Source organism: Vitis vinifera, chromosome 5 (genome assembly GCF_030704535.1).
Source record: "Vitis vinifera cultivar Pinot Noir 40024 chromosome 5, ASM3070453v1".
Lineage (NCBI taxonomy): Eukaryota > Viridiplantae > Streptophyta > Magnoliopsida > Vitales > Vitaceae > Vitis > Vitis vinifera.
Window position 1 is genome coordinate 26,322,614 of NC_081809.1, and position 26,351 is coordinate 26,348,964.

Sequence of the window (26,351 nt, forward strand, 5' to 3'; positions counted from 1 at the left end):
ATTAGATTACGTAAATATTTTTTTAAATAAATTATTTTCAATCAGAGTATGAATTTCATATTTGGATTTTATTAAAATTAATTATATTCATTATTTCAACATTACCCATAACCATGGATTGAAAAATCTATTTGTATCGGTGCGGATATCGGACAACCCCGAAAGGATATTGAACACTGATTATTGAACGGGAGGAATATCGAAAAAATCACCGAAATATCAATGATATATCAATTTGAATCGATAAATAAAAAATCTATTTATTATTTTTATTTTTAATTATTCATTTTTAATTTATTTTTTATTTTAAATCTATATTATCATTTTATTTTTAATTATTTTTTATATTTATCTCATTAATGCTATTTTAAAAAATTACTATCACTTCATTCTTTTTTTTATCCTTATAATTTTATTTAATTTTAAATGTTTTATTTTAAAATATTAAAAATATAATTTTACTCAAAAATTGCTACAATATAAAAAAAATAATGAAGTCCTAATATTCTATAAATTAAAATTAATTTGATAAGATAAATGAGTAATAATTTTAATTATTTAAATAAATTAATGTTAATAGAAAAATTGTCACTTGTAATAAATTTTTAGAAATCAAATCTCAAATAAAATATTTTATATAAATCAATTTAAATTTTTATTTAAAATGTAATAAAATATGTTTTAATAAAATTATTTTAATTTTTAAAATAAATAAATATAAATATATTAAAGGAATTTATGCTATTTTTTTTTATAAAAAAAATTGATAAATATTATATGTACGATTAAAAATAATATTTATCAATTTTTTATTAAAAAAAAATTAGCATTACTTACTTAATTTATCATTTTTTTTTATTTTAGTTTTCTCAAGCATTTTTGTAAATTTTGAATAATTTTCGTCTCATTGATATTTCTGATATATCTGTAAAATTCAAGTATCGATATATCTATATTTATCGATATTTTAATCCTTGCCCATACCATTTCTTTTTCTTTTTCTTTTTCGTGTAAATTGATACATGCAATTTACAACCAAATATGTCTTTGTTCCAACTATCGCCCAAGCCTCATATAGATGATAGGCTAGTTTATTTGAAAAGAATATTTTCTTGTTCAAACCCAATTCGCTTTATAAGATCTAATATAATAAGTGATGTATACTGATTTAAATCATATTTTGTTACCCAAAGTGTTCTCCTAATCAAATTTAAATTATTATAAAACAAAATTAGGTTTGCTAGTGATTTAAATTAAGTGAATTTTTCAAGTTTAAATTATGATTTCTAACAAAAGTTCAAGCACCAAGAAAAAATCTCAAAGCCATGAAGTTTTTTATTCTAAAGACTCGAAGTGTCCAATAAATTATTGTAAGATTGTTTATACTAGTGCACTTAGTTTTAAATATTTTCTATGCACTTTAAAGCTATCTTTTATGTTTTCAATTCTTACCTAAGCTTTAAAATGTTTTCTATCTTTAAAGTGAGTGAATATGTGTTTTATCTCGAAACCTTAAGTCTAATTATTTCAAAATTAACTTATAAAGGTGTGGACCCCGCATTTCGGCTCATGCGTTTCCCACTCGATGGCGAGCTCGATTTTAATTTGAAAAATAATTTTTATTGATTAAAAAAATGACTTGGAGTCGCCACTTATTTTTGTTTTATTTTTAAAGGAGTAAACAAAATAAGAAAGAAAACCCTAAGTGTGACTCCTTAATTTGGAAAAGACGGTATGTGAAAAACCGGATCGGGTTCAGGGGTCAGGTTACTTGTCGGGAAGGTACGGTAAAGACCGTAGCACCCCCTCTAAGCCCCTAAAACGGATCTCTACTAATAAGATGAAGCAATCATGGCAATTAATTTGGAAATCAATGAATACCCGAAACTATCATGCACATATGGGAATCAGAACATGCATACAGAAATACCAGAATGGGAATAGATATGTACCTGGTCAGCAAACGGCAACGCGCTATCACAAAACAGGGTTAATGGACAAACACAGGTTGATTATATGCATGCCATGGAGCGTAGCAGATCAATCATGCATGGCAAATAAATCAATCAAGCGTTCAATTAGTCATGAATTCACATATGTAAGGCCCCCACCAAAGCCCATTTCATCTTGCTTGAACCAATTCCGATGACTCCATTGTTTGGAATTACGGAAATGGATTCCTTGCTTATTTCAAAACATTTTTAAAACAGAAGAGGTATGAAAATTGCTTGCCGGAAATAAAAGTGGCAGCAAAGCTTTATTAAAAATGTGATTATGGAACCTAAAGAAACTCTAAGGATGAAGTATGAGACAATCGGGACCATTTGAATACCAGGATTTTAAAAAAAGTTATAAAATGGGATTCCGGGTGCGAGGTACCTAGGGAAGATGGCGGCGGAGGAATTCCGGATACAATGGGCGTCCGGAGGAAAATGGCGGCGGAGGAATTCCGGATGCTAGGGTGTCCGGAGAAAAATGGCGGCGGCGGATTCCGGACGCGAGGGTGTCCGGAGGAAAATGGCGGCGGGGGAATTCCGGATACGATGGGCGTCCGGAGGAAATGGGGGAATTTCGAATACGATGGGCGTCCGGGGAAAATGGCGGCGGGGGAATTCCGGATACGATGGGCGTCCGAAGGAAATGGCGGCGGGGGAATTCCGGATACGATGGGTGTCCAGAGGAAATGGCGGCGGGGGATTATGAGACACATGGGGATTTACGCGTGATGAAGATAAACGGGAATACGAGTGGAATGATGGATGGGGACATAGGCACGCTGGATGAAACGACGAATAATAAGCGGAAATGGGTATGGGGATGCTGATGAGGTGAGCTTTGTCGCCATGGCAACTACCCAAGGTTTTCTAGGATCCCTTCAGGCAAGGATGAGAAAAAAAAAAAAAAAAAAGATGCGTACCATGACGGACATCATGTAACAGGGGAAGTAGAGAAACAGAGCGCAAAAGAAGATGAATAAATAAAGGAAAACCTCATAAAATCCATTTCATGAATCATCCATGAACCTTCTGAGCAAGTGGGTAAACCATATCGGATGCAACCACCCTCATGACTCTCAAACATCTCATAACCACAACAAGAACATATCAAATTAAAATGGACAATGGCAAACACGTTAGCAGGGTCATACTTCAACAAGCAGACTGATGGCCTTCAATATCCACCCAAAATAACATTATGTTGTGGAAAATCAGTGAATAATGAGAGACGAGGGGAAAACTGGGTACATACCTGGTTCTTCAAGCAAAAAGAAAGTGAGCTTCGGCACTCTCAAGGAGTTTCTCTCTTTCGTTTCCCCTGGGCAATGGGAAGTCCCCCAGAGAAAATCTCCTCAGCAACTCTACGCTCCTCTGTCCTTACTGAAAAAAAACTCTTCCCTTTCCAACTCTCTCGTTTTTTCCTTTTCTCTCTGGAATCTTCTCCTGGGTATCTCCTCTTCTGCATAACTCCCTTACCACCCAAAAAAACTCTTCCTCGCCCTCGCTCTCCTCCTCGTTCTTTCTTTCCACACCCTCTTCTGGTCCCTTTTCCTTTTTTTGTGCCTCGGATTTGCCTTCCCAACGTTCTTTGCTGCAGCCACCCTTTTTTCTACTGAACTCCTTCTGCAGCCACCTTTTTGTCTGCCCTACTCCTTTTGCAGCCACCTTTTTTCTGTCTTTGTCCCTATGCAGCCACCTTTTGTCCCACTCTTTCTACGGCTTCAAAAAGCGAGGCTAATTCCTTATGGCCACTAAGAATGCGACACGTGACCCACTGGGATAGTGGCACCTGGCTAAGAATGTGATCTGCAAGAACAAACAACGAAAAAGTGACCCATGCCTAAATGGGGGTCTACAAAAGGTTTTAAAAGTGTTATACAAGTTATTAGAGGTTTGGAACCCAAAAATTGAAAATTTTTCTACACATTTAAGTGCAACTGGTTGAGGATATTCCAAACTAGTCGAATTGGTTAGGATCTCCTAGTCAAGATTGGTTGAGGTGTGCAAACACTTTTCTCTCTTTTTCCAATAGCTATGTTACTATTGGCTAAGCTTTTGGCTTGATCAGTCAAAGGGTGATTGAACCTTGAAAAGGTCCATAGTCACCTATTAAATATTAAATGCATTAATAGCTAATCAACCTAAGCTTTTGGCTTCATCAGTCAAAGGGTGATTGAACCTTGAAAAGGTCCATAGTCACATACTAAGCATTAAATGCATCAATAGCTAATCAACCTATCAAATTAGAGTTTGAACTGTAGAAGACAACTTTTGCAATTTCATGTGTCATTGAAGAGTTTCATTGTATTTATTAACAAGAGAACACTTGTATTGAATTGTTTTTAGCCTATTTTCTCAAAACTCTTCATTTAAGTGCATTGTATCCTTCATTCATAAATACTCTTGTGCACCCTTCAAAATTCATCTTAATTTTATCTTTTGTATTGAGCTACACTTGTACTAAGATCGAGAGTAATAAATTGCCTACTAGAGTCGTTAATTCAAATGAAAAAGATTAAAGGTTTGGGTTGAAGTCTTAAACAGTGGAACCCCTACTCGGATTGAAGATTGAAGAGAGTGAATGTAGGCAAACTACTAAACCATTGTAAAAGTGTTTGTATTTCTCTTCCTTCTACTCTTTAACTTACTACATTTGTGATTTTAATTTAACGATTTTGCAAAAATTTTGTATCACTTGATTCACCTTCCCCTTGTAAGGTGTTTTTACTAATTAGTTAGCCTTGTTTTATATATCTTATCTATTTCACTTAGTTTATAGCAATGACCCGATTTATGATACTACTGTAGTGAAACAAGGGATTTAAAGAGGAACTGAGATTATATTATCTTTTTTTCCTTTTATAGGTTTCATATTTTGTCTTTCTATATTATAAATTTATAACTCGTAGTTAGGTCAAGAAAGAACTCTCAAACCTTATACAACAATGCATACTTGCAAATATTGATTGTTCCCATTATTTTATTTATTGCTTTCTTTCTTTGATCAAATATTACTATTACCACGTTTCTTGTTATTGAATAACTAAGAAATTCTTTAAAGTAAAAATGAAAAAAAAAAATTCCCAACGAAAACCTCTTCTAGTGATAATATGATAATCCTTTTTCATGAATTATTAAAAGAAAATTTGTTGAATTTACATTTTACCCAATCTTTAATTTTTGGTTCAAAACCAATGATAAAGAGAAACACTATATTACAAAGATTTGAGAGATTTTTCTATTGAATAATGATGGTTCTACATTGACAACCTAACCCAAATCCAATTTAATATTTATTTAAATTATCAAATTTAAATGTATAAAAGACCAAAACTCCTCAATTGGAATTGGATCTGAGTTATAAATATGACTAAAGATGGTAATAAAACCCTATTTCAAGTGTGAATAAAAAAATGCTAAGACCATCTCCTCTTGAAGGAAGCACCAGCAATGACAGCTTATAGTGGCAGAGGTGTGAACCATACAATGCTAAAGATATCAGATTGCTCTTCTTTCTAATCCATTGCCACCTCATTTTCTTATTTTATAAATTAAAACATCATTAAATACATCCAACCTTGAAGCAACAGCCACTGAATTCAGACTGCCGAAGGGTATATTTGACAATTTGGTAATAGTTCTCAAATTTTTATTATTAATTAAAATCATTATAAAAGTAAGTAAAAAGTAAAAACACTTCAACTTTGTTCCAAAAAAACATATTTTCAGAACAAAATTTTCAAACAAACACAATTTTCATGTGGAGATTCAGAAATAAGAAGAGAAGCAGAGCTCTCTGAGAGCTGGTCACAATATGACTGGTCTCTAGAAGGTGCTGAGTCGTGGAGAGGAAGAGGAAGATGTTGCAAATTGCAATTACAGATAAACTTATTCGTTTTGTCTATTTATACAAAAAAGGATTTTTCACCAACTCCTTGAGGAGACAGAAGAAAGGCAAACGGTTGTTTCTACTTTAGGCTTGACTTAGAATTTACCCCGAGATCCTTTCTTATTTAGTTCATAATAACAGTGCAACATAAAAAGCTCCCAAAACTCTTAAGAGGTCTATGGAGATCCCCTCTTTCTCTTTCTCTTTCTCGTCTTTTTTTTTCATTCTCTGTGGAACTGAACGTGCCCTCTTATTTCCTGCAGGTGCCAGTATCACCATCATTATGTGCCAAAAGAAAAGAAACAGGCCATAGTAGAATGGTATGTAAGCTCGGAATTTAGACAATTGACAACCCAAAAAAGAGAGGTAAGACACACTTCTTCCCATGTAAATATTGTCTGTTTTGGATCTTTATGGTTTTAAAATGCGTTTTACACGGCTAAAAAGAGACCACTACATATATAGTGTCAAGAACTACTTCCCCTTTTTGATATGGGATATCACATTTTTCTAATGATCCACTCCCTCCCATTTAGATATTACCTCATGTAGACAATTATGACTTAAGAGGAGCCCACAATAAATAGTGTTAGGAACTTTTTCCCTATTAGATATGAGATATTATTGTATCTGCATGAGAGGGTGAATGTGATATCCCACATCGAATAGAGGAAGAAGTTTCTTACACTTTATATGTAATGGGTTCTTTTTAACTGTGGTGACCCATTTTTAAACTATGAGGGTCCATTGGACCAAAAACGGACAATGTAAGGGAATGGATCATTACAAAGTCAATCCAAATGGGTGGTTCACTTGGCATGCTTAGCTCTATAAATGATGCAATGTGATGGAAGAGAGATGAGTTTTAGGACAGTTTGGGTCCATCTCTTTGAGAAATGAGGGGCAAGATATTAATAAAATCTCTATCAAGAAAAAAAAAATTCTATTACACTTTAGAAACAGCTGGTTTCGAGCTTCAATAAAAGAGGTTTGCAGAGTGTAAGGTTAGTTTAGTGATGCATCAAATTCTCGACAGAAAAAGTTTCCAACCAATTCAAGTTGTTGATGATAAATTTATGGAAGTCACCCCACTTGAAACCTAGAATCTTTGATATGGATTCTTTTATCAAAAACATAATAGGAGATATTTTGTAATGGATACGTACCAAGGAAGCTTGAAAGTGTCTTTCCACCATGCTTGTCTAGAGCAATGTCCAACAATTTTATCCAACCGTACTATGACCTCAGAAAAGATTGGCCGAACAACAGGTTCCGGATTCCAACATTCCTCGATCAACCTGCATTTGGATAAATGTAATATAAAAGAACATGAGAATTCCTTCCTTTTTTTTAACTTCAATAGGAAGATGGGAAAAATCTGGTGGCTGTTAACTTCATTTGAGATTGTTCACCTTGTTGAAGTCTTCTCAACTATTAAGTAGTGAAAACTTATAAATCTTAAACTTGACTGGAAGGAAATCAGTTACAAAGGGAGCGAAAATACAAGTATTGAACAATAGCAATAACGAAAAGGCAATGATAAAGGGCATCACTGTGCTCTGAAGGAATTGGCTTTCATCATCCCTCCTAAACCTGACACTAGGACCTGGATTTTCACAAAAGACCCTTTTAAGTAAAAAAGAACTAATTATTGCAACAATACCTGACACCAAATTAAGCAACAAAATATCGATATTGGTCCACATATTGCTATGAAATACAGGGAATATGATAGAAATAACTGGCAAAACAAGGAAATTTTGTGTACAAATTTTAGTAAATATATATCTTATGTGTGTGTAACGACACAAAGAATGGAGGTATCAATGGGGACATCAACATACTGACAAATATGCCTGACCATCCTCCAACTAAAGCAAATATATCAGCTTCTATTAGAGGATTCAGTTATTGAGTTAACGAAGTTCCACTGAACTAGCAATAGAAACTTGTGAAGGAGAACAAAACAATTGGCTTTAAAAGAAGTGCATCTCACATGAGAGAGTTGAACAGCTTGAAATATAGCAAATTTGGCGACTTATCTTGGGGGGAAAAAATAAAATAAAATAAACTTACTCTTTTAAATCTGGAGGATAACTTCTTGATTTGCTCTTGAAAGGTGGTCTCTTTCCTTCTAAACAGATCATTTTGATGGCTTCTTCTGGAGGTTTTGGGTGAAAGGGCTGTACTCCTTCAATCATCTGAATCCATAGGAAACAAATACAAAAAAAGAAACAAATGATTAAACTAAGTTCTAATAAAAAGCTGTTATGTAAATGTTGGCTTGATGTATTCATACAAAAGAATAAATTAGTGATGAACTGCCTACAGACACCATGTAAGGGTGACAGGAAAACAAGACTGAATTCCATTGGTTTATAAGCAAGTAAGCCAATTCTTTCTTCTTGTAGAGAATTTTAATTCAATTCCTACTGGGAAAATTGGTCAAATGCATGTTACTTAAGAGTGTCAACATGTGTATGCCTAGAAGAAAAATAGTATGTATATGGCACCTATGACAGGTAAAAAAATCATCTTAACAAAATTGCTTTCAAACATTTGAATATGAGAAAGTATTATCAGGGAAATAAATTTAAAAGGAAGGTACCTCATAAAGTATGAGACCGAAAGAGAATGAATCCACACTTCTGTCAAATAGTTCATCTCTATAAACCTCAGGTGCCATATATACATCTACAATTAATAAGGTAAAATTATCAATCAAACAATAACTAACAGCAACATAATAATAGGAAATCTAGGCTTCTGTTGCCAGATGTAAAGTGGATAGTTGCACTTTCAATTTTTTATGATGCACTTCATATATGTCAAATTACTAAGTGATATGGAATGTTTTAAGCTTCAATACTGGGTCTTTCAGTACATATGCACTTGTAAATGATATTCATAAAGGAACATATAATGAATGCACAAGTGATATGGAATGATAATCTTAAAAGATCAAAATAAATGGTTTTATATTTTTTTCATACTCGCAAAAATATGTTTTCTCCACAATCATCAACTTTAGAGGAATAACTTTACATACACTCTAGGTCTACATTGAGGTTATTATATTGACGGTTCCCCAATCCCAATTGAGGGCCCCTCTAGCAATGACCACATCGATTCCTACTCAAGAACAGAAAGTGAAACTAAGAGAAGGAAGTCATTTTGAGAAAGAGCGTCTCCAGACATTTGTTTTGTATTTTTGGCAAACAAACAGAATGCATTTATAAGCGGGACTTAGGCAAAATAAGGGGCACAACTCAAGTACACACAATGTATCAGACACCAAAACTAAGTTAAACAATCCCCAAGTTATCTAGAAAATCCAAAAAAGACGGCATGTGAGAGCCCAAATCCCTGCCTGACCAAAAAAATTAAGACTTAAGAAACAAATCTCTCAGCTCCATGCAAGACCACTGCACACCTTCAAAAATCCTTCTATTACACTCTTTCCAAGTGATCCAAAAAGTACATAACAGACAAAGTTAAAAAAGGAGCTGACTTTTGGATTTTTTAAATCACATGTGAATCACTATCAAGAGAGAAGTAGATTGAGCTAGAGTTCACATTGGAGTGTTGAATCGAAAAAAGTCTATCCACTGTTATTTATGGAAAATTGATTGCGTAAGAGGGGATAAGTTTGTTGCACCATGTAATATGACAACTTACTTGAAGCATCAATGTGACTCCCTGATTGCGCTAATTTTACTTTGTCAGGTGACATCTTTGACAGCCTTAATAAACCAAATCCGGCAACCTTCAACTGACCTCCACTATCCAGCAAAATATTTCTGGCACCTTGCGAAAATTTCAAATATTAAAGAACAGTACATCATCCAATATTCAATTTACAGTTGCACGAGACATGAAATTGACTTTTGCATTTGGTTGTCTTACTTTGGCTTTAAATCACAGTGGATAACTGGGTCTGGTTTGCATTCATGTAGATAATTCATGCCCCTGATACCAAGAAATTGATCTAGACATCACAATATGTACAAGTTGGTGATTCAGAGAGGAAAATTCACTAGCACTACAAGCATTTCACAATATTATTCTGCATATAGACATGCCTGGCAATATCAAGAGCATATCTTAGAGCTTTAGATAGAGATAGACGCCCTTTCTTTTGAAGATAGCTTCCCAGGTCACCCTAAAAATAATCATCAACATCAGCCCATAAGATAGGATAGGGATATAAATAAATTCTATCAACTAAATACACTCTATTTTGAAAAAATTTTAAAATCAATTCCTTGTGTAAATAAAAGAACTTCACCAAGGAAAAACATATCCTAATGAAACAACAGTTTTCTGAACTCATAAAAATTGAAAACTTTGGCAGCATGATTACTATCTCCAGCATACCTAAACAATCAAAAGGGTGCTATTGAGGAGAGCAAAGAAAACCCTAGTATCTCAATGTGTCTCATACACATCCACTTAAGGTAGCAAAAATTCCTAGTGAATAGAAGGTTCAGCAAAAGTTCTTTGTAACCGGCTACTAGAGGATGAAGGTTCATGCTTTCCTTATTTCGTTCTGGAATCTTTGATTTTAATAGTCCTATTACATTTTGCCAATGATACTTACTGACAGAAGGGCATGGATCCTTGGGAATCCCCTTGCTAAGTGAAAGTGCAATGGATGTTACAGGTGTTTTAAGAGGTCTGGTCTGGTCTGATGGGTTTAGGTAGAAGTTTCAAGAGATGATAAAGGTGTTCACTTTCACTGCTATCCATGCTTTACCAAAATGAAAAGGTTGCATGTGTTGCTTAAGTTGATTATAGAGAATAATGCTTCTGCCTTCCCTTCAGACGTGTCTGTTCTTCTGTACGAAACCAAGCCGCCCAGCCTGCTTGTCTATAGCTTTAGCTTCTTCTTCTTCTCCTTCTCTCTCTCTCTCTCTCTCTTTTTATATTTTTTTCTTCTTTTGGTAGGTCTTTAACCTTGCCCAGGAGTGAGTACTCAGACTAATATGGAAGGAACAGAATTATGGAGGAAATGCTTGATCAGAGGTTTGTGTGTCATTCTGTCCATTCAGGTGAGCCAGAAAAGTGCTTCCATGGAAAAGAAGCCTGTAAGAAATGGGAGTGATTCCCTTTACAGAGCAAAATTTCCTCTAGGATTACAGCTGTGACTCATGGCACAGTCTGTATGTGGGTGTCCACATTACTCATACATACAGGATGTAGGTAGACAGATATGTGTGTGTGTGTGTAGAGAGAGAAAGAAGATATGTGTGTGCGTGGAGAGAGAGAGAGAGAGAGAGATGCTTACTTTCGGATGATACTCTGAAACAATCATCATGGGTATATTTTGGGTAACAGCTCCAACAAACTGAACCACATTTGGATGCCGGACCTTTTCTAATAAGGTTAGCTCATATTTGAAAGCATTTCTGTTTGAGAAAGCATACAAAAATAAAATATAATGTGAGGGCTACATAATAACAAAAGTTGATAAGCCAATAAATTCTATCATGCTTTTAAATACAAGTCCTAGTAAGTGATGACTGTGGAGCAACTCAAACAGCAACAAAATTATCTTGGTTGAACAATGTGAACACTAAACTAGAAGTACTGAAAACAAATGTGTGCGTGGGCATGGATGCTTCACTAAATAACATTATGTCTCAGAGTACTTATACTTCTATTCACTGGTTTATCTTATAAAAAAGCTTCACCACTTAGTAAACAGTTACAAAATCACTTATGCAAGAACAGTTCAGGATAGGATGGTCATGTCCAGTTACTTGGAGCTTCTAACAAGAAGATCACAAGACACTAATCCAGCTTTCCACAAGTTGTTACCATTTCTTACTTAAAATATAGCAACAATACAGAATTATAGCTTAATTTTTAAATCTTAGGAATTATAGCATGATGAGTTCAAGAACAATCAACACGAATTTCTAGAGAAAAAAAAATGACAACTTACATGCTATCGGGGTCTGAATAGCTGTCCTTATCAAGTATCTTTACAGAAACCTTTGTACCATTCCATTTAGCTACTTGGTATGATCCCTGTCAAGAAGGATTCAAGAATATCTATTATCTAAATATCCAGAAGTTAGGATGTATTCAAGAAGACATAATTGAAAAATCTTAATTATGATACAAAGCTGAGGAAAAGGAAGAATGATATCACACAGCTCTACCATGAAAAGGTATCATGAAAGCTAGCAACCACACCCAGTGATTCATCAAGATGTTGAGGCTGCTGTGATTCTAATAAAAAGAAGATGATCGCAGACCTCACCAAAAAACAGCAAACTCAAGCAACCAGGTGAAAAAAGAAAAGAGAATATAACTGTAGAAGCAACCATCAACACAAACAAATAGACTTTTAAGAATCAAAGGCTATTGAAAAGAAACCACCCACATGCAATAAGAGATCTTTTACGGCCAAGTTAGATATACTCCCTTCATCAATTCAAAAGGTTCATGCATTTTGTAACTACTACAATGTTCTTAACATGAACACAGAATAACACCTCCAGGAACAGAAGTTTGCTATATATTCCTGGAAATGATGGAAAGTTTTTACAATGTAAAAAACATTCTAGGTTTCTCCTTGATACTTTCTGTATTACCCAATAGCACAAACCAAGAATTGGCACTTACAAAATAGACAACAGAATATCAGTCATACATCCAAAACATGACTACGTAAGATTAACAAAAGTGTCTTCAAGAATCCAATGCCAATAAATAATCAGCATGAACAACAGAATAGGAACCCTAGAGATGATTTACAAATAGTCAAAAGTCAAAATCTAGATCTAATAGGAAGTGATTCAACATGGCAAATGCAAGAAGATGAAATAATGAGACATATGCATGATTCCTCATAGCTACTGCATCATGAATGGTCATATTCTTCCTAGAAGAAAACTCAGTGTAGAAGATGCAAACTTTGCCAGGAAATTCAGCTCATTTTCCTCAGAATTCTTTTTGTAAGGAAATAGAGATCACAAAAGAAAGGTAACTCCTCTATCTTCCTCCAGGAAATTCATAATAACAAATTGAAAATGTATCTTTATATGAGCCAGGGTTAACCATAGAAAACCAGGGTTGAATTGCTATGCCATTTCAACTGCTTTTGATGCAACATCTATAGCAACAAGATCTCTGTTTCTTTACCTCAAATACAGAGGAAATTGTAACTTACAATCTCCAATCACATCCTTAATTACTGATAAAAAAAATCAGTTCAAAGTACTGGCTTTATGGTTAAGTTTTAACATATAAAAACAAACTCTTCATAGACTTGAGAGAGAGAAAGACAAAAGAGAATACACTTCGCAACAACTGTGGAGGTGTACAAAACCTATCATCCACAAAATACTGTACATTTTTAACTAGTGGAAATTAGAACATACGTGAGTTCCAAAAACAACACCAATCTACTGATAGTAAAGACAAGAGGGATATACCTTTGTGATACCATCACTTTTGCGGACCTGAAGCTCTAATGGATTAAGCTCATACTCTGGAACTTCTCGAGGATTTGCAACAGCCATTGGCGTCTTCCTGATTTTCTGGAAACATGGAAAATGCATTTACACATATGATCAGAAAGGCATTAACTTTGAACAAAAAACCAGAGAAAAGTACATCCCTTACCGGAGTTTTGGCTCCCCGAGCCTTCAAAATATTATAAATTTCTACATTTCCATAGTATTTAGCATCAGCAGCTGCCTGTTCAAATAACAAACACTTTATTGAATGATTCACAGTAGAATATAGGTAGCACATGTAGCACAAAACCTTTGTGCATCACAATCCTTATAAGCAGGAACAAGAACAACACTTAATGACAGACATATGACTACTTTATGCTCATTGGTTAGGTATCCCCTCTGTTTCAGTCATCCTCATCCTCAAACCCATTGGGCGTTTCCCACAATACCTCACTTCTCAATTCAACCTCATGAAATATACTGTTCCATCACATGTCTGCATTTACAATCCCAGTCATAATTTGACGGGGATTGATAAGTTCAAGAAGATTTATTTTGATGGCAGACTTCGAGGATGAGGAAAAAAGAGAATTAACTGAGTCCCAACATTCCCTACAGTGTTTTCCAAAGTATTAGCACTAATTAAAATCAATTATTTTTATAGGCTCCACCTCGTTAAAAGTTCTCAAAATTCTCCAAATTCAGCTTTCATTTATTATACTTTTGCATTGAGGATTACAAGCACTAGAGATGAGAAACTGAAAAGGAAAAGAGCAATGCTACTCATCACCAATGGGTTTCATGAATCCAATGATCATGGCACGAGGGCCCTTAATTTTGTGAATGTTAGGAAATTCATTCATGATGAGTAGCACTTTGCGACCATGCATCTAGTGTTTGCCTCGGAACCAAAAACTTTTGCATGTTTGCCCACTGTGGTATAATTCAACTGTACTCCTATTCTTTATTTCCTTTCCTTTTCTGGTTGGTAGTTTTCTTTGTTTGCAGACTGGGTTTCACCCATTGCGCAACACAACTGGAAAATCCAACTGATCCCTTAGGTTCAATTCAGTCTAAATTATTAATTGATTCAATTTTTCAAAAACTTATTTCTCCATGAGATCGTCAAAGAAACCCAAAAACACACAACGCATAAATTATAAGGTATATTATCTGGTTTGTCCGAAAAAGGCAATTCCAATAACCTTGAAAAAGTATTATGCTCCTACCAGAAGCAGCGAAAAAGAAAAAAGAAAAAAGAAAAAAAAAAGACAGAGAATAGAGAAATGTACCGTACTCCCCCAACGGTCACGAGCATCGATGTTGGCCTTCCGACTGAGCAGGAGCTTAACTACCTCAATCTGACCTTCACAGGCCGCGATATGCAGAGCAGTGCGGCCATCCAAATCGATGCTGTTCACATCAGTGCCTTCGTTCAACAAATCCTCCACTCCCTTCACATCCCCTCTACACGCCATAAACAGCATCTGCATGGTGGAATCCAGATTCTCCGGCACCGATAGCTCCTCATTCACCGGGCTCCGCCGAATCGGATCCAGCGACGATTGCCTCCCGAGGCTGAACCTCAGATTGGTCCTCCGCGGATCCAGCGACGACTGCCGCGAGAACTGCCGGCTCAGGGTCCTCAGCAGCGATCCAGTGGAGAACTGGCGCGAGATGCCTCGCTTCAGCTGAGCCGCAATCTCCATATCCACAATTCAACGGCTTGCCAACACTTAATCAGTTCATACCAAAAAAACACACAGACACAGCAGAGTGGATTGAGAGATGGAGAAGACGATGATGAGCTCGATCGAGAGCTTCGATGATGCGAGGCTCTCGATGCGGAGCTGTGGTTTGAGAGTTAGATCAACATTGATGAGATTGAAGAAGATGAAGATGGTCGTTGCGGAGAGAAAAGAGATCCGAAGAGGAAGGAGGAGTCGCCGAGTAGGACGATGGAATTTTGTGAGGAAGAAGCAAATAAAGGAGCCTCCACACACTTGTCCGAGAGGTTAGTTAATATATCGGTATTTATAGCCACTCCCATACCTTACTGCTCCTCGCATGTCTGTCATATATGATATATCATCCCTGTCACCATCTTCCTCTCGTTCATTTATAAATTACAACTCCGCAACCCCTACGTTGGGCTGTCAGGGAATTTGGAAGAAATAAAAAATAAAAAATATTTTGAGTTAATATATATTTTATATTTAAATTAAATAATTTAAAATTCATAGTTTCTAATTAATTTAAATTATTTTATTTTTAATATTTTTTATAACAAAACAAACCTATTTTTTTTTTTATACTGAAAACAAAATTTTTGAAACAATCACCTATTAAGTAATTTCCTTGAAATATCACATCATATAGCGATATTCCAACTTTTTAAAAATATTTTCTAAATTTTATCACTCTTTTTTATTAAAAAACATATTTTATATTAGAAGCATTTTTAAAAAAATACTATTGAAACTTAAAATGTATTTAATAACATTTCTGATCAAAGTGCTGTTATTAAAATTATTTTTTGAAAAATTATTTATTAAGTATTATTTCATATAACATTGTAAGTGATTTTTAAAATTTTTCAAAATGTTTTTAAAATTTTATGAAATACATAATTTTTTATTTAAAATCATATTTTACGATTAAAAATACTTGACAAAAGAATTGTCCAAAGTACTCTTAAATTTACACACCATTTTCAAACTTTCTTTAAATAACATCTCTTAAAATCATATCCCTTGTAACATAACTCAAATTTAAAAAATTGTTTTTAAGTTTGATTTTCAAGTGAGTTTAAAAATGGTTCTAAAAAATATTTCTAAAATTTATAATACTTAAAAAGATAAAAAAAAATTAAATATTAAAAAAATTAAAAATAATTTCTAAAATTAATATGAAATACATTCGAACTCATATACATACCATGTAAAATATTTTTAATTATTTTTTTTATTATTTTTCAATATATTTAAAAAATATTTTTTAAAATAAAAAAAATCAGTTATTTTTTTATAAATATTTTTTTTCTAAAATTTGAAATTAAGAAAAATCATTACATGTGCTATTTTTTTTTTTATACCCTATTTATTCAAATTTTAGTTTCTAATTTTGGAAAAATTGTATCATTTTGAATAAAAAATTCTAATCATTTTGTTGTACAGTTACAACTGATGTCGGTCGGCATAGTGGGATCATATCTTTTTAAAGGAAAAAAAAAAGGGAAAGAAATCTTGAAAATGAAGAAACACGTTGACTACAAATAATTTGTTATAAATCAATAAAAGAATTGTAATAATTTAATGATTTTGAAATTCAACCACCCTGATGTGATTTTGATAATGATTTTATTATTATTATTAATCGAACGATTTTATGGAATTTTCATATTTAATTTATTATTTATATTTATGTGGATGGTTAAATTCCGCGGTCGCTTTCTTTTATTATCCCAAGTCCTAACAACGACTTTGAGCTCTTCAACGTAAACCATACTCCATGGACCGCCGGCGGTTTCTAACGACACTGTCGCTACAGTAGCCAATGAAAATTCGACACGTGTGAGTTTTTAAGAGATATTTGAAGATTTAATTTACAATAATTTTTGTGCTCTTGAATTACCAAAACTGCCCCTGTCAGTAAAGGGTCATGCCTAGGTATGATGACTCGGCCTTTTTATAGTCAAACAAATCACAGAATCTTACTTTTCTGCTCAATTGAAATGAGTCCGACGAAAAAAATAATCACGTGTAATTAGTATCCGTAAAGTGCTTTTCACCTTTTTTTTTTTCAAATCTTATTCTTATCCACTCAATTGAAATGAGTCGGCCAAAAAATAATCATGTGTAATTATTATCCGTAAAAGTGCTTTTTACCTTTATTTTTTTATTTTTTTATTTTCATATCTCAATAAATAAAAATATAAAAAATATTTAATAAAATTTTAAACTTATTAAAAATTAATGTATTTAACCAAAATTTGAAAAAAGATAAATGAAATTAATCATTTTATCAAAAATAAAGTTAATTATATGAATTATTATTATAAAAAAGTGCTTTTAACTTTTATCGTTTTGTTTTTATTGATAATAATTTTATAAATAAATAAATAAATAAATAACTCGAATTTATTTAATATTAAATATGAGAAAAAAATCATAAGTGATTTTTCTAGTATTTAAAACATCATCATTCAATAAATTTTTTAAAAGTAAAAATATTACTAACCCTTAAAAGAATCATTTTTAGATGTACCTTAGTTCATCTCCAAACATTCTCTAATTTTTTATAAAAGTGTTTTAGATAGAAATAGTATTGGGTAGATTATCAGAGCAATAAAAATGTTTTATAACATTTAAAAAAACATTTTTTTAATCCAAAAATTAAAAAAGCACTTATAACCTAAAATCATTCATATTAAAAAAAAAAATCAAAATTACAACTCTCAAATAGTTCTAAAGCATGTTTGAGATAATATTTTGTTTTAATTTTGATTAAGAATGTATTTGATAATATTTTTATTTGAAATATATTTTATGGAAATATTTAAAAATAAAATTGAAGAAAATCATTCATAAAGTGTTTTTTTGTAAAATATTATAAATGATTTTTTTTTCAAAGTGTTTTCTATATTTTATTAAACACTTCTTTTTAAAAAAAACATATTTTAAATTAAAAACATTTTTTAAAATTACTATGAAACAGATTCTTAAAATTAATATATAAGTCAAAGATTATAATTTAAAAAACATTATTGGGGCTATGGAATTTAAGAAATATTATAATTATATAAGTTGGATTAGGGTTTTGCAATAATCAATTAAGTTATGAACTTTAAAAAAATACTATTAGAGTACAAAAAAGCTCTTATCAAACTTATTATTTTAACTTACCATAAGCCAATTCTCGAGAATCCTTACCTCATTCTAGGAAAGTAACCATGTGAGTAGTTCCTATGACTGAGTCAAAGTAATATTAAAAAATAACAAAATATTTTTTAATTAATTCAATATATGAACCGCGGGTGATCCATACCTACTTTTTTTCCACCCAAAAGGACCGGCAGGGTTTAGGGGAGAAAGTCAGAAGGATATGGTGGTGGGCCTATTAACAATACAGTGGGCCCGACAATAATGGACTTGTAGGGCTCACGAACTAATGGCTACAAATCCTCAATAACTGCCAACACGTGGAAACCATTCATTGTGGGCCAAGGTTGATGAGACACGTGTCATGAGCCCGCATGGAAAAGACAAAAAGGAGGACCAACACATTACTTTAGGTCCAAATCAAGGGTTATGGGGTTCCAATCAGGGCCCAAATCTCAAATCTTCTTTTGACGTGTGTTTTGGTGTTTTTGATAAGCAGGTAATGATTAAAAATGAGAATCAATCAATGAGTTGCTTTTTGTAGTTGTCTCAGGGAAGGGGAGGTCGGCCGAAAGTGTCGAATTTTTTTTTCTTTTTTTTCTAGATTTTATTATATGATTATCTTGTCATCAATAGTTTGGTAGGGCTTGAAAAAGAAAGTGTATTCTAGATAACACTCAGTGTCATGACAGTTATTTTAGAAAAAGTTTTTAGGCCCCATTTCATAATGATTTTAGTAAAGGTTTTGAATATTTTTAATACTTAAAAATTTTCATAATTTAAGTATTAAAAATATTTTTTTAAATCACTCTTAAATGTATTTTTTTTTAGTATTAAAAAAATTAAAAACATTTTTTAAAATCACTATAAAACATATTCTTATAACTCATTTAATAGTTATTATAGGAAACACTTTTAGAATGTGTTTGATAGTGATTCTAAGAAACGTTTCTAGCATTTTTAATACTTGAATGATAAAAAATTTTAAGTGTTAGAAATGTCAAAAAGGTTTGCTAGAATTACAACCAAACGGGCTTTTAATATTTTTAATACTCAATTTTTTTTATTATTTAAGTGTTAACAATACTATAAACGCTTTCTAGAATCACTTCCAAGTACACTCTAATTTTGGAGTGATTTTAGAAAGTGTTTCTAACATTTCTAATATTTGAATGATAAAAAATTTCAAGTATTAAAATATTAAAAGCGCTTCCTAAAATTATTACCAAATGAGCTTTTAGAGTGTGTTTGATAGTGATTTTGAAAAGTGTTTTTATTATTTCTAATACTTGAAAAATAAATATTCTCAGGGTTAAAAAAGACTAAAAACATTTTGTACAATCACTATCAAACGTATTGTTAGCCCAATAGTTCTCCTAATCAGGTTTTGATGATAACAAATCATGGTTAAGTGACTAATTGGTTTGAATGGTAAAGAATCTCAGGTATAAATTTGAAAATTCATCAAATGACCAAATGGATACAAGATCGAGACTTTTGGAAGACTTTTGATAATAGGAAACGAATGTAAGATGAATGGATGAGTGCACTTAGGTTTTTTGTACTTTTTCATGCATATTTAAATCCAATAGCTTTCTCTTCCCGATTGAGGTTTTCTCCTTCTCGGTCGATCTCCGATCAAGGTCCGGTTGAGGTCCGATTGAGGAAACAGTAACCTGCCAAAACATTAAATGCTCCAACAGCTAGTGAACCGGTCGACCCCCAACTCGATCGATCGAGGCTGCCTTTTGCATTTCTTTGCTCCCGAACTTAGAAACCTATAAATTGAGAATTTCTCTTCATTTATGACATAGAGAACACTTGCAATCAATTGTCTACCTACCTGTTCTTGGCTTAAAAGCTCTCATTTCTTTCTTAGTGCATTAAATCATCACTTGCATATCTTTTAGTGCACCATTGTGAGTCATCCTAGCTTTGTTTTGTATGTGAGCTGTCTTTGAGCTAGGTTGAGGGATTTTTTCTTGTAAAACTTGCGTGTTAAAGCCTTCAAGAGGTTTGAATCTTAAAGAGATTGTGTAAGAGCCCATTGGAGCCGAAATCCAAGTGTAAAGGATTAGAAGCTTGGTTGAAACTTCAAGTTAGTGGAACCCTCACTTAGTTAGGAGATTGAGGAGAGTGGATGTAGGCAAGAAAGTGTCGAACCACTATAAAATTGGAGTTTGAATTCTCTAACTCTATCTTTTTATTTTTTATTATATTGTGCTTAAATTTGTTGTGTTGAAAAACCCAATTCACCCCCCTCTTGAGTGTTTTTCTCATTTAAGCATAACCTTTATTTTCTCACATATTTTTAGAGTATATTTGACAATGATTTTAAGAAACGTTTCTAATATTTATAATATTTAAAAAATAAATTTTTTTTAAGTGTTTGAAAAATTATAAATACTTTCTAAAATCATTGTCAAATGTACTCTTAGAATACGTTTGATACTAATTTTATAAAGCGTTTTTAACTTTTTTAATACTTGAAAGATACAAATTTTCAAGTACTAGAAATATTAAAACTTCCTAAAATTACTATTGAACGTACTCTTAGAACCCATTTGATAGTGTGTGGACCCCGTATTTATGCTCATGCGCTCCCACTCGATGACGAACTCGCTTTTTATTTGAAAAAGATTTATTTTTAGAAAATGACTTGGAGTTGCCACTTATTTTTGTTTTATTTTTAAAGGGTAAACAAAATAAGAAAGAAAATCCTAAGTGTGACTCCTTATTTGAAAAAGGTGGTATGTGAAAAACCAAATCTGGGCTTGGGGGTCAGGTTACTTATCGGAAGGTACAATAAAGACCGTAGCACCCCTCTAAGTCCCTAAAAACGGGTCTCTAGTAATAAGATGAAACAAACATGACAATTGGTAAGGAAATCAATGGATATCAAAATGAAATAATTCAATAATAAAGCGAATCATGCATAAGAATAAGTGAAATGAGAATGAGATCGTACCTTAGCAGCAATTAATAGTGCACTATCATGGAAACCTGGCTAGCTCAAGTATAAAATCATCACATGCATATCAAAGAGTAAGACAAAGATCAGACATTACTCATCAAGCATAACAATTGATAATCAGAACATAAAACTCATATGTGGGGCCCCCACCAAAGCCCAATCTATCTTGCATTAGTCTCACAAATTCCATTATTCTAAAATTATGAAAATTGCATTCATGCTTATGTAAAACCAAGAAAAATAGAAGATTATTTGAGAATCGGAGTGGAATTAAAACTGTTTGAGAGAAAACTGGATTTTTGAAATTTGTTTGAAAATTGAAGTCTTGGGAATTAAATTTAAGAATTGGAATTTTGGAAATTAAATTTGAAAGAAATTGAAAATTTTAAAATTATTTGAGAATTAGAATTATGAAAATTAAATTATGAAATTGGAATCTAGGAAATTATTTGAAGATGGTGTTTTCTTTTTCTTTTTTTTTTTAAATAATAATAATAATAATAGTAATAATAAAATAAATAAATGTGAAAATTGGAATTTCGGGAATTGGAAATTGAATTCGGAAATTGGAAAATTAGAATTTCGGAAATTGGGAATTAAATTTGGAAATCAGAATTTTGAAGAATTATTTAAAGATGGAATCTTAATAATAAATAAATAAATAAACAAGATAATAATAATAACGAAAATAATAATGATTGAATAAATAAATGTGAAAATTGAAATTTTGGAAATTAAAATTTTTTCAAAAATTGAGAATTAAATTTGGAAATCGGAATTTTGAAGAATTATTAAAGATGAAATTTTAAAAATAAACAAATAAATAAATAAATAAAATAATAATAATAATGATTAAATAAATAAATGTAAAAATTGGAATTTCGGAAATTGGAAATTAAATTTAAAAATCGGAATTTTGAAGAATTATTTAAAGATGAAATTTCAAAAGTAAATAAATAAATAAATAAATAAATAAAATAATAATAATAACGAAAATAATAATGATTAGATAAATAAATGTAAATATTGGAATTTTGAAAATTGGAAATTAAATTCGGAAATTGGAAAATTGGAATTTCGGAAATTGGAAATTAAATTTGGAAATAGGAATTTTGAAGAATTATTTAAAGATGAAATTTCAAAAGTAAATAACTAAATAAATAAATAAAATAATAATAATGACGAAAATAATAATGATTAGATAAATAAATGTAAATATTGGAATTTTGAAAATTGGAAATTAAATTCGGAAATTGGAAAATTGGAATTTCGGAAATTGGAAATTAAATTTGGAAATAGAATTTTGAAGAATTATTTAAAGATGGAATTTTTAAAATAAATAAATATATAAAATAATAATAATAACGAAAATAATAATGATTAAATAAATAAATGTGAAAATTGGAATTTTGGAAACTAGAAATTAAACTTGGAAATCGGAATTTTGAAGAATTATTTAAAGATGGAATAAAAAATTGAATTTGGAAATTGGAATTTTTTTGGAAGATTTATTTTAAGATGGCATTTTAGAAATTAAATTTAGAAACTAGAATTTTTGGAAGATTTATTTGAAGATGGCATTTTAAAAAATTAAATTTGGAAGTTAGAATTTTTGAAAAATTAATTTGAAGATGGCATTTTAAAAAAAATTAAATTTGAAAGTTAGAACTTTTGAAAAATTAATTTAAAGATTGAAGTGATTGAAAATTCGGAGTTTTGAAAGTTATTTTAAGAAAACAATTTGTGAAAACGTGTGAGACCAAAAAGGAAAATGGACATATATATTCTAGGGATGGCCCACCAAAAAGTCTTCCATTGATTTTATTGCAATGTAATGATTCCCATACAAGAAAAAAATAATAAAAAAAACCATCAATGGCTTTGAGAGCCTTCATTTTGGAAACCGGGTACTTGATGGCATTGGGATCAACCTCACCAACAGTTTTTGTCATCGACAGTGTAAGCTCCAAGCAGGACCTATTCTCATTTTTTTTAAGTAGTAGGCTGCAAGTTGGTACCGACAAGCTGGAATCAATTCCCACTCAGCCAAAAGGTTGTCTGCAGTGCCTAAAACTAAAGACGAAATGTTCTGCATGCAAACTCAAGTGCCATTTTTCTCTCTCTAAAATCTCTCCCTCTCTCTTCTCTATTCGTGGGTGGCTTGGTGGAGGAATTGGTGGTGGTTTGATGGGTATGGAAAATGGGTACATGCATGAGGGGTATGAAAGATGGGTATGGAGAAGCCATGCACGCATGGGGCTTCATGTATATGAGGAATAATTGGAATGAGATGAAGGTAGGTTAGATGGATGGTGAGAGTGATAGGTGGTTTAATGGGTATGAAAAATGGTTACATGCATGCATGAAGGTAAATGGGTAGCAAAGGAAGTGGGTTTGCAGGGTATTAAAAAAAATGGGTTTGACGAGTATGGAGAGTGGAAAAATGGTGAGATGAAATGAGCTACTGACAATGAATATGATGGATGGTGGACATGGGGAATGAAATGAAAAAGACTGAAAGTGGGTTGGGCATGAGCATTATTGGTGAAATGGGTAGTATGAGAAGTGGCTTAGTGGGTGTTGGAAAATGATCTTTTCGTCTGGGTACTTCTTAGGAATAACAGGCTTGATGATTCTCTCTTTGGTACCAGCAACAAGATCATTCACTGGTGACGGTCTCATCACGCTGGATAGAGACGAAAACAGTGTGTACACGAAGAGGAACCATGGTGCCATTTTCATTGTGATACTCAACAGTGACTTGAGTCTCACCATTCTCAGTAAGGCAGGCGCCAAGCTTGGTAGCGAGAACATAGCTTCATCCATTTTCACCAAATTCCAGGTCAAACAACCCACCACATAACACAGATATAGGAGTAACAACAAAGACAATAGCCGGGTCGAACAATGAGGATTAAACAAATACGAGAACATGAAACACGTGATGGTACAGAGCTCCATTTCAGGTGACATCCATGAGCTCAAAACAAGCAGGGTTAACAAAGAAAATAAACAAGAGTCTCATATATCAAGTTCAGAAACAAACTTACGCATCAATATTGCACAGAGAAAAGCAAGGAAAAAAAACAGAGTATGCACACAAAAGACTAAATATGACCATGACAAACAAATGACTCTTCCTATCCACACCAAAACAGCAAACCGATTCTCAGGAAGACAGCTAAAAATGAGACGACAAAGAAGTTGTAGTTGCAATACCTGGGAAAGCTCTTCTCAAGCAACCTTTCGCTCCCCCCTGTGAAACTCTATTTTTCCTCCTCTTCAAGCTCTCTCCCTCTCTTTCTCTCTCTCTCTTTCTTCCCCCCTCCCCCTGTCAGTTCAAAAAAATATTTTTCTTTTTATGCAATGTTGGTACCCGCCCCCTGTTTCAGCCGTCGTCCTCTCTATAACTCCAACTAGCTCTCTACCCTCTCTTCCTCCCATCCCATCCGTATGCCCAGAACAGCTCACCCACCAACTGTTCTTCCTTCACCTGCAAGCTCTTTTGGCTGCCCAAGAACGACTCTTTCTTAGGGTGGCCAGAAAAAATAATAAAAATAATAGAAAATAACCCATCCTACCCTGAGGGGGTCTACATAGTAATTTTAGGAAGCGTTTCTAGCATTTCTAACACTTGAAAAAATTTATAGTTAAAGTGTTAAAATACGTTTAACAATGATTTTAGGAAGTGTTTATAACTTTTCTAGTACTTAAAAGATGAAAAATTTTAAAATGTTAAAAAGATTAAAAATATTTCCTGAAATAAATATCAAACGCACTCTTAATAAATTGATTTGAACTTTAGGTTACAATTTTATCAAATAATAGTATTTTTTTTTTACTTTTGTGTAAATTTTAAGTAAATTAATATAAATTATTGTATATTTAGAGTATATTTAACAGTACTTTTATTTAAAGTGCTTTTAGTAAAAGTGTTTTTCTAAGATTATGTTTGGTTCCTAGAAAATTTGAGGGAAAGTATAAAAAAGGAAAAGAAAATAAAAACGAAAAATAAAAGAAAGGAAAAAAATGAAAAAAAAATAATTTAATAAATTATTTTTTATATATTTATTCATATTCATTTAACATATTATCCTCTATTATATAAAAATTAAACAATTTAAAAATTCATAAAATTTTAACTAATTTTAAGTATATTATATTTTCTTTTATATTTTTCATAATAAAACCAAACATAAAAAAAACTATTTTTTAAACATTTTTTTCTATCCTTGGTATTTCCTGAGAATCAAATGGACTCTTTCATACAATCCTTTGATATCAAAGAAAAATCCTACTACTTTTGTTATGATACAAAGAAAACGGGCAAAAATCTTATGGTTTCAAATATTATAATTCAAAAAATTTAGAATTTATTGAGACTTGTCGATTGGCTTATTGATTGATCAAAAAGGAAAAAGGTAGAAAACCCTAAATCTTCAAACACTATAATTATAAAAAGCGGGACTTAAAAGAAGCTTGAGACGTGAGAATTGGTTTATTGGTTTCTTTGAAAGCATCATTACATGCGACTCGTTTCAACTTGGCACTAAAACATGGGCAACATTGTGGAATTTAACTACTCATTGTTTCCATTTGACAAAGTGGTGTTTGGTTAATTGCTATATGAGACTTTCCATCATGAGTAATAGATATTTATGCCACAAACACGCCTTTTGAGACCCAAAACAGGACATCAATGTGAAGAATAGATTAGCATACTGTTCAAATAGCGGGGAACTTTTGGGTTAAAGAGTGGAAATATCCTTAAAAGAAAAAAATAAAATAGTGCTTTGTTTTGTAATATTTTTTAAACTAGTTTTAAAAAATAATTTTTTAAAAGTAGTTTTTGAAAACTGTTCTATAATATTTTATAAGATAAGAGTATGTTCAGGGACTTAAAATGTTTTTAACTTATTTTTAATAATTTTAAATATGCTTTAAAAATAATTTTTACGTCCACAGCTTTATTTTTAATTATTATATATGTTTGTATAATTATTTTTTAAAATTGCTCTAAAAAAACAAGCAAAAACAATAGAACAACTAAAAAATGTTATTTGAAAATATTATGTTTTTTAGTTTTTTTGTTTTCTAAAAACTGTTTTTAAAAACAGTACCCAAACGGGTCCTAATAAA

At 32.1% G+C, this 26,351-nt stretch overlaps 1 protein-coding gene across 1 annotated transcript; it reads right to left on the reverse strand.

The window, feature by feature from the left end:
* Positions 1-5,846: 5,846 nt before the first annotated feature.
* Positions 5,847-15,414, reverse strand: LOC100244046 (integrin-linked protein kinase 1). Its single transcript, XM_002279139.4, has 12 exons — positions 14,651-15,414; positions 13,522-13,596; positions 13,332-13,436; positions 11,834-11,919; positions 11,174-11,294; positions 9,969-10,048; positions 9,793-9,855; positions 9,565-9,686; positions 8,495-8,580; positions 7,963-8,087; positions 7,053-7,184; positions 5,847-6,143 (listed from the first exon to the last, which is right to left on the reverse strand). Exons 1-12 carry the CDS (start codon positions 15,065-15,067, stop codon positions 6,137-6,139), a joined length of 1,419 nt encoding a protein of 472 aa, XP_002279175.1. The 5' UTR covers positions 15,068-15,414; the 3' UTR covers positions 5,847-6,136.
* Between the last annotated feature and the right edge of the window lie 10,937 nt (positions 15,415-26,351).